General features: G+C 33.1%; 1 protein-coding gene across 1 annotated transcript in view; it reads left to right on the top strand.

Moving 5' to 3' along the window:
- The first annotated feature begins 9,002 nt into the window (after positions 1-9,002).
- Positions 9,003-10,725, top strand: part of LOC108749235 (troponin C) — a 5,326-nt gene continuing 3,603 nt past the window's right edge. Inside the window, exons 1-2 of the mRNA XM_018487802.1 lie at positions 9,003-9,113; positions 9,413-9,833. Of these exons, the coding sequence (XP_018343304.1) occupies positions 9,111-9,113; positions 9,413-9,833 (424 nt within the window). The 5' untranslated portion in view covers positions 9,003-9,110. The remainder of the gene's footprint in view (positions 9,114-9,412; positions 9,834-10,725) is intronic.

The raw sequence follows: 10,725 nt of genomic DNA on the forward strand, positions 1-10,725 counted from the left end.
TTTTGTTGGTTTCGGTTTATTTTGAAATATCCAAACAGTGGATTGTTGTTTATTTTCGGGCTCATATGAATAGATGTTTCGTTCCCAGTAACGATGTTGTAGACCAAATTTGACCGACATTGGTTGAATTTTTTTAGCATTTTTTTGCACCCTTTAACACGAGCCTGTTTATGAGCTTCGGTCAAATTGTGTGGGATCCAACGACTGCAAAGTTTCCGTACGCTCAAGTGATCATGCAAAATCGTATGTATTGCTTTCATGTCAATGCCTAAGGATGCCTGAATCTCGCGGTATGTTATATGCCGGTCTCGCTCAATCATTTCACGCACAGCATCAACATTAGTGGCAACAACAGACGTGGATGGACGACCTTCACGGAATTCATCACTAAGAAAGGTACATCCACGCTGGAATTCAGCAAACCAATTATAAACAGTCCTATTGGATGGTGCTTCATCTCCAAAAGACAAATGAAGTTGATCGATGCATTGCTTCGGAGTTAGATTACATTTGTAATTATAAAAAATCATTGCCCGAAAATTTTCTCGCGAAATTTCAATTTTCTTACTAAATAACTTCTTTTAAAATACTATGCAAACAAAACTAGTTGGCTTGGGTACAAACTGTCAATTGAATTATACGAGATCTGGCTATTAAATAACGAGACTGCGCGCGCAGAAGGCGTCCTAGAGGGGTAGGGTGGGAAACGAATGCAGCGTTGGATAGCTGGAAGTGTCTATTATTCCAGTACCAGAAAACACGTTTTTGTCGCAGTAGTAGTATTTTTTCTATAGAGATTAGAAACGAACTTGTTTTTTTCTCGTGTCGATAACAATGTGTGACGAAAAACACGAGCAACGGATCAATGTGAAATTTCTCGTTAAATTAAAAAAAACTCCGACTGAGTGCTATAAGTTGTTGAAAGAGGCCTATGGTGAGAATTCTCTATCTCGTGCGCGTGTTTTCGAATGGTATAAACGGTTTTCTGAAGGCCGAGAGAGCACCGAAGATGACCAACGTCCAGGTCGACCTGTCTCTGTTTCAACTCCGCAAACAGTGACCAAAATCAATGAAATTGTGCGCGGAGATCGTCGTATGAGCATTCGGATGATTGCTGAGACTGTAAACGCCGATAAAGAAACTGTCAGAAAAATTTTACATGACGAATTAAACATGAAGAAAGTCTGTGCGAAGTTGGTCCCAAAAAATTTGACCCCTGACCAAAAGCTCGTCCGTCAACAGATCTGCTCAGATTTTCTTGAGAGGTTAGATGAAGAGCCTGAATTGATGGAAAACATCATCACTTGCGATGAAACCTGGATATTCCAATACGATGTTGAAACTAAGCGGCAATCCATGCACTGGAAAACTCCTGCATCGCCAAGAATGAAAAAAGCAAGGATGTCGAAATCAAAATTTAAAGCCATGCTAATCGTTTTTTTCGACATCAACGGCATCGTGATGACTGAATGGGTTCCAGAGGGTCAAACTGTAAACCAAACTTACTATTTGACAGTTTTGGCAACACTGCGAGAGCGAGTTCGTAAGAAACGGCCGGAGTTGTGGAAAAACAAGTCGTGGATCTTACACCAGGACAACGCACCTGCCCATAACGCGCTGTCTGTGAAGCGTTATTTAGCCGCTAGAGGCACTCCAGTGCTCGAACACGCGCCGTACTCGCCTGATTTAGCACCCTGTGACTTTTTCCTGTTTCCGAAGATCAAGTCTGCCTTAAAAGGAACCCGGTTCGAGTCGATGGAAAAGGTGAAGCGAAAATCGGCGGAGCTCCTAAATGCTCTTACAAAAGAAGACTTCCAGCATTGCTTTGACCAATGGAAAAAACGAATGGAACGGTGTGTGGCGAGGGGAGGGGAGTACATTGAAGGGGAGCATTCAATTGTAGAATAATTTTTAAAATAAAACTTTTTTCATAAGCAGTCTCGTTTTTTTAATAGCCAGACCTCGTAGGTTAAAAACGTCTAATTTTACGGATGATAGTAGCAGAACGTTAGCGCCACTGGAAGAACTAGATTGCAGAAACTTTTCTAGCAGCCTACGTATATCAAAATCGTATGAAAGCAATACATACGATTTTGCATGATCACTTGAGCGTACGGAAACTTTGCAGTCGTGGATCCCACACAATTTGACCGAAGCTCAAAAACAGGCTCGTGGAGCAAAGAAATGCTGAAGAAATTCAACCGAGGTCGGTCGAATTTGGTCTACAACATCTTACTGGGGACGAAACATGGATCTATTCGTATGAGACCGAAAGTACCATAAACAACAATCCACTGTTTGGGTATTTCAAAATGAACCGAAATCAACAAAAGTTGTTCGTTCACGCAGTGCTGCCAAGCAAATGATTGCTTGTTTCTTCGGTTATACCGGACATGTGACAACCGTGGCTTTAGAGGATCGAAGGATTGTGAATACTGATAGGTACACAACAATTTGTTTGCCAGAAGTATAAATGAATTGCGTAAAACAAACCGAAATCGTCGCATCATACTTCATCATGACAACGCTTGTTGTTACACGTCAAACCGTTAATTTGTTATCCAATAATAATGTCGAATTGATGACTCATTGTCCGTATTCACCTGATTTATCACCTAATGACTTCTTTTTGTTCCCAAATATTAAAAATAAGATGCGTGGTGAGCTATTTGAGTCGCCTGAAGCAGCTGTTAAAACATTTCGTATACTGATATCTGAAGTTACAGCTTAGAGTGGAAAAAATGCTTCGAAAATTGGTTCGAGCATATGCAAAAATGTATCGATCTTAAAGGCGAATACTTCGAAAAACAATAAAGCCATTTATCGAATTGTATATGTTTTTTTTTATATTGTTTGCAGAAACTTTTCCAACAGCCTACGTAATAGTAGCAGAACGTTGGCGCCACTGGAAGTACTAGATTGCAAAAATTTTTCCAGCAGCCTACGTATGTACTACTTTATATGTACAGCAAGCAACTAAAAGATTGCAACACTTTTTTCAATGGGTTTTGGAGTGCAATCTATTCACTGAGCAATTGGTCTTACTTACAGATCCATAAATAAAAACCATTTGTTTGGTAAACAGGCTGCATTCCGATATCCAAAAAGAAAGTGTTGCAATCTTTTAGTTGCTGACTGTACAGTATTACTCAATTTGCTAAAATCTAATTCCATTAAACTAAATTATTAAAAAAATAATTGATTATTAAAAATAAAAACTTACTCTTGTTTACAATGCAGTCCAAATAAAGTAGGTACAGCATCTGGGTGAAGATTATAATATTGTATATTCAAAATACAAAATATTTTTATGCACAAACGGCAATTTTGATAGGCATATTCTGGATCTTTGGGTTCTAAATCCTGCCTTCTACATGTTCGTATCCACTGCAATCATCTGCACATACATATACACGCACGCACGCAAGCACGCACCCACGCACGTATAAAAAAAAAATATATATATATATCTATATGTATATCGTAAAGTAATAGTTATAAAATATTATCTGTCATGCTCTTTTGGAAATCTAAAAAAAATATCTGTTCCGGAATTATCGTTATAATCTTTTTCTATTCTCGGAGCAAGCAAACAGCTCGTCGACACCAAGCGATTAAAACACGAACATACCTCGATCCTGTGCTAATCACGCTGTTTGTCTCAAAATGGCACACGACCCCCCTTGCGCAAATCCAGAAAACCGTCGATCGCGCACACGCTCCGTGTGAGAATCGTGAATTCGCCACCGGATCCCAATCAATATAGATCAAATATCGCTCCTCGCTCTTAACGCAGATTCGCGAAAGTTAAGTGCGAACGAATCGACTTGTCGACGCGTATCATCGCTGTCTGCTATCATAACGTGATCGGTATACGCGTACCGCGAGACCGTCTAGTGCGCGAGACTTACCGGCGTTTCCGACGAGATTTGCCGGTCTCGTCACTACTCGCAATACACATTTTTTCGAACGCGACATTACTCAACGTCATACCAAGTGCGAATTACCTGTGCACGCATCGACCGAACGTCTCAATTGATCGCAATATTATTACTACAAGCATCGTTTACCGCCCTCTTCAAACAAATTGGAATTCAACTCTATAATAAAATCTAACGTATTACAATCAAGAGAGTCATCGTTTATTACATGCCGCCTTGGCGAGCGAGCCTTCCGTACAAGGTGACACCAGCCACCCATCACAAAACAATATCGTTGTTCCACATTACAATTCTGAACACACAATGGTACTGCACAATTTGGTTGTTTTCTTCTACTCATTCTTCTCATTTAGTTTTCGCTTGAGTTATAATTCTCCTATATAACAATATCTGAAACAAAACTGAGATTAAAAGTGCTTCCAAAAGAATAGAAAACTTATATAATAGTTATATATATAACTATTCTCCTGAGAAGATTCTCGTTCCTCGTTAATTTTTTCACTTTTATCACTCTTGCACTATTTTCACTTTTTCACTTTTATCACTTGTACTATAATATTTTCATTTTTTCACTTTTTTCTCTTTTGCACGATTTTTACTTTTTACAAACTATAGTTAACTAGAGTTTTCTCAAACTGATACAGCTTATAAACAAATGACAATTACACTAATTTCCTCCAAAAAAATTTAGTTTTCCAAAGAGAATATCAATTTAAACCGTTAAAGAGAAAGATTGAAATGGTCCTAAAAGAGAGAACGGGAAAAGGAAGAAGTGAGATAGAAGTTTAGATGGCATTACTGGGCAACTTACTTATTACGCGCATTTCATTTTGGACAACATAAAATCAAGAGAGTTACGCTACTGTATATACTGTGATTATACTGTGACTAGACTCTGAAAAGTGTAGTCAAAATCAGATTTCTGAATTGGTATTGGTGGTGCTGGGTAGGTGGCGTTTGAATCGCAAAACTCCTGCTATATACATTTACGCACAACTGAACACACATAACTTAAAAATAGAGATATTATTTTTTGATATCTGCTCTGATAGTAACAGAAAGATGTAAATTGTCAATAAAACTGCATGAAGAATGGAGCATTTTTCTTGTAATTAGTATGCAAACTACGAGAACGGTGTCGTGGAACGAAAGCGACATCTCGATCGAACTAATTCAAATGACCACTTTTGACCACGCTTTTTGACGGCCTCGTCTATGTAAGTTCGGCTGGAGCACTATAATATAAGTATTCGCATCTACCATTTTTAATCCCTTCCCTACTCTTTGTTCTCTCTTCAATCTTCTTAGTTTAATGACGGAGTGAAGAGAGAGAGCAAGGGACTGAGGAAAGGAGTAAGAGAATGAGAAAAGGACTAAAAATGACGGATGCGAATACTCATTATGGTACCTTAGTTCGGCCTCTTATTCTCTACCCTCTGATACTAACTTAGCAAAGTAAACGGATTTGATTTAGTTTTCCTGCAATTAAAAAAAAAAAGTTTAAAATACTTTTTGATCAAAGTAGTATATACAATAGAAGTAGATATATATAATATTTTCAAGATTAATGATATGTATCACTTATAAAGACTTGACCACCCAGTAAACGAGAATGGATTGAAATGAATTGAAATGGATTCAGATTTTCAGAAATATTGATTCACGAATGTTAAAATGAATACTTTTCAATCCTGAATACATTTTTATTCATTTATACGAATTGCATGGAGCATATCTCTATGCCTTTTAATCTAAAAATAATATTAGCTTTTTCTGGGCATTGTAAATACTGTTCAATTCAAAATTTTGAAGAGGAAATGCAGTTTTTCTATCCAATTGCATCCAATTGAATCTAATTGAATCTAATTAAATCCAAAAAAAAGTATTTGCTATTTAATTTACGCATTCGGATAGAAAAAAAATTTCAATCCATTTTAATCCATTCTCGTTTGCTGGGCAGTTGTAAAATGATGAACTGCTATTTTTTTCAACTCTTCTCTAATCTGTTTTAATCAATTTCTGCATCCGTTAATGTCCTAAGGAGCTTTGATGACCGCTCAGCAAACGAGAATGGATTAAAATGATTTAAAATTTTTATAATGCGTACTTTAAATTTATGAAAATAGATTGAATGGATTGAAATAGATTCAGTCCGAGCTGACACTAGTTTAATATTCGAGAAAAAAAACATTTATATTTAAGGGTTACAAATTTTATTCCTAAAACATTTATAATTATACCTGAAATTAACTTCAAATTAATATTAAAAAACGCACCTTAGTGGTATTTGAACCTGGGCCCTCTGGATTATGATCTTCTACGTTACCCGCTACACTACTTCTTCAATTGATAAATGTGTTATTCATTCTTTTTACTTAAATTACAACCAATTAAATTAGTAATGAAATTATATAGATATAATAAAAATATCATTTAACAGAAATAATAAAATATAAACAATCTACATTACTATGAGACAACATTAGGTAAGTGTCGGATAATCTAATCTCGCTTGGTCGATGTCGCGCGCCGTGATTAGCCTAATATTCGGGTTGTGTTCGACTTGGTTTGCAAGTGTTTACATTGATCATTCATTTTATTTTTAATCAAAGAGAAACAAAATAATATAGCTCAATTACTTTTACATTACAATTTTTTTGAACTTAGTTGGAAAATGAAAAATTTCCTACTTATAATTTCGAATAATTTAAGTAGTATTTATGATCCATTTTTAAATAAAAACTTTTTTTATTTAATTAGATTGAAAAACTGCATTTCATATTCAAAATATTGAATTGAACAGTATTCACGTTTCACAGAAATTGCTGATTATTATTTTTGAATTTAACTGAATTAAAAAAGCTGTACTTCCCATTCACACTTCTGAATTGAGTAGTATTCACGATGCTCAGAAAATGCTAATATTATTTTTAGATTGAAAGGTATAGAAATATACTCTATGCAATTCCTATAAATGAATAAAAATGCAGAATTGAAAAGGATTCATTTTAACATTCATGAATCAGTATTTCTGAAAATCTGAATCCATTTAATTCATTTCAATCTATTCTCGTTTGCTGGGAATATACATTTTATTTGTTTTAATATTATACATTTTAACCGTTTTTACTGAATCACATAAAATTTAAAATTATATGTAATTCGAAATCGCGTATTTATACAATATAAAATAATATGCGACATCATAATGCGATATACGAGAGTAGATCAAATATAAACGAGTTTTTTTTTATTATTTATTGGACGAGAATAAAAAAAAAATTATTTTTCTACATAGTTACCTGCTACATTAATATTTTTGCCAGTGGATGGGCAGTTTGGCGATTCCGTTTTCATAAAAAGTAGTAGGTTGTATCTGCAGTTAATTGCGCATGAATTCCTTTACACTGACATCGTCCACGAATCATATTGTGTTCCCAATTCTTCTTTCAATGATCCCAACAAATGATAATCATATGAAAAGATTTGTCTCAATGCGATTATCATTTGTTTGGGCCGCTAAAAGAATTCGGAGGATTCGAAGACAATGCCAATATAGCGGAATTCGTGCGGAATTAGCTGCAGACACAATCTACTACTTTTTATGAAAACGGAATCGCCAAATTGTCTATCCACTAGCAAAAATATATTAATGTAGCAGGAAACTATGTAAAAAAATAATTTGTATTCTTTGTATTTTTATTCTCGTCCAATAAATAATAAAAAAAAGTTCTTGTATATTTGATCCACCCTCGTATCACATTCACTACAATTCCAAAAAAGGAAACGATGTACAATTTTGCAAATTATTTTTAAATGGAGGAAATATCTTCTATTTTTTCTTTACCTAGAAATTACGTGAATGGTAATGAATGATTTGCAAGAGGCGAGAGAAAAGCCACAAAGAGCCTGATATATTTTTACATCATTCTAGCAGCATGCTAAATAGATAGTAACGCGTTGTAACGGATTGCAACCACGGAATGCGTAGGCAGTGGTCTAAGAACGGCAATACGTTGCCCTATTTCAAACTTGAAATATCGCGACGGTAAAATGATTCAAGCGAAGCTAATTTTTGTTTCTATTTTAATATATACGATTGAAATTATACAATTTTTCTATTTTTATCATGTAAATATAAAAATTGCTATATTGCAGTTATGCAAATGAATATCAATATGATTGTCTCTCTCTCTCTCTCTCTCTCTCTCTCTCTCTCTCTCTGTCTGTATGTCTGTCTTTTCTCATACATGTAGGTACAACTGTTAATTTTACATTTTTTAAATATACTTTTTTAATATATATATTTGCTTATTGTAATTGGTATCTTGAAGATCATTGAACACATCGATGGATAATTACAATTTTTCACAAGATGTTATACTAAATCACAAAAAGTTAGAAAAAATTAATACTCCTACATTTAAAAAAAGTTTCATAATATCTCATAATATTTTTAATAATATTTTTAATATTTTTTAGATTTTAAAAATTTGAAGAATTCTAAAAAAATATCTAAAGTTGTTCAGATTTTGTAATAAGTTATATAGAATGTGTGTATGTGTGTGTGTGCGTGTGAGAGAGAGAGAGAGAGAGAGAGAGAGAGAGAGAGAGAGAGAGAGACAGAGCTTAAAATCTTTCAGAATTCAAGTTATTTAAAAAAAATTTTAGCAGAAATATGAATTGTTTTAGCATTTCTGAAAAGTATTTTAATACGTGTAACAAATCCTAGAAATTTTCTCGAAAGTTATGAAATTTACATAGAAATTCTGTAAAGAATTCCCCCAAAAAAATTATGTGAAGGATTCTAAGAAAAATTTTCAGCAGAGATATGAGGGCCTCTACGCTAAACATCATTATTCGGTGAATGCAATTATCACAAAATCTATTAGTTACATTGAAACTTATTGGTAATTATGAGATAGCATTTATACGACCTTCATATAAACGTGACTGTGGTATTCACTTATAACATATTTCATTTTTCGTCGGCATCGCTGCTCTATTTTTGCATGCGTCGTCTTTCTAGCTGCTTTAGCAGATACGGACAGGAAGTCTTTATACTGGGATGGAAGAATCAATTCTCTTCAAATCCGGCAGCGTTCGTTCTTCATTGTGCATCACTGGTGATTTGCCTAATACGGTGTAAAAGTTCCCTTGATAGTTGTCATGGTAAGACTGAAAAGATAAACTGAGAAATAGTTTGTATAGTGAAAAAATTTATCTAAAAATTAAACATTCAAGTACCACAAACCGGCTATAAAATTTCATATTATTTAAAAAACACTCCAAAAATGTTCTTATGTTTCAGATGGATAGAAAATTACTATAACAAATTATAATATTTAAATTAATTTAAAAAGTTTAAAAATTATTATAAAAATATTCAGATATCTCTTAACTATTAATATTTATAATTTTTTTTATTATAAATAAAAATAAACTTAATATATTCAAAACTTTGTTTACAGGAGGAAGATGATCAAAAAGTAGCTGTGATGCGTAAGGCATTCCAAATGTTTGATACAACGAAAAGTGGTTTCATCGAGACTATGAAAATTTCAACGATATTAAATACAATGGGACAACTGTTTGATGATGGCGAATTAAATACTTTAATTGAAGAGAATGATCCTGAAGGTTCTGGTAAAGTAAATTTTGATGGTTTTTGTAAGATCGCCGGTCGGTTTCTTGAAGAGGAGGATGCGGAAGCAATGCAGGAGGAGCTGAAAGAAGCGTTTCGATTGTACGATCGTGAAGGTAATGGATACATTACCACAGCTACATTGAAAGAGATTTTAGCGGCTCTCGATGACAAACTTACTAGTTCCGATCTTGATGGAATAATCGCGGAGATTGACACAGACGGTTCTGGTACAGTAGATTTTGATGGTATGTAATATATAATTTTGATAGTAATTATGTAATACATAATATTAATGATATGTAATATATATCATACTATGTACAAGTATATATAGAATATTAGTAATATGATTAATATGCCATATACAGTTCCCATTTGAAGTTTTGGACGCAATTATCTTCCAAACTATTCACTATTCCAAAAAATGTTTCAAGTGAAACTGATTTTGTTTTGAGAAATATTTTTCAATAGTTACAAATTCTCTCCAAGTGGATATACTTCCAAGATTTCAAGATTTTATGTTTCAAAGATTTCAAACTTTTATTTTTTCAAATGGAATTATATAATTCATTACATTATACATATTATTCCTCTAATTATTCTGCATAAAAGTATATATTATATTAATGAAGAGGTACCAAAAAATCAATAGTTCATAAGATATATTATTTTGGTGTAAAAAAATACACATTTGTTTTAAAAAAATAAATATAGGCAAAATGAATCATTTCTTAAATAAGCAACTATATGTTTTCTTTACCAATTATTGATTCATCTTATTATTCTGTTTATAAAAGTATTAAGATATAATTAATAACAAATTAATAATTTACAAAATATTTAATATTTCATGTAAATATGTCAGAGTAGAGTCTTGTAAACTACACTAAAATGTCTTGTAAACTATTAATTTTGTGATATATCTATCTTAATACTTTTATATCCCAGACAGCACACAATATTTATAAAATATTTAAAAAATATTTTCAAATATTTATAAAGTTTATTTTAAATATTTTTGTAGTCTTAGATTGCATAGATAAATTTATTATAAACATTATGAAATATTTATTGTAAATCTTGTAGTAAATGTTATGGAAATACTTAATAAGACATAATTCAAATAAAAAATATGTA

This window comes from Trachymyrmex septentrionalis, unplaced genomic scaffold (assembly GCF_001594115.1).
Source record: "Trachymyrmex septentrionalis isolate Tsep2-gDNA-1 unplaced genomic scaffold, Tsep1.0 scaffold279, whole genome shotgun sequence".
Taxonomy (NCBI): domain Eukaryota; kingdom Metazoa; phylum Arthropoda; class Insecta; order Hymenoptera; family Formicidae; genus Trachymyrmex; species Trachymyrmex septentrionalis.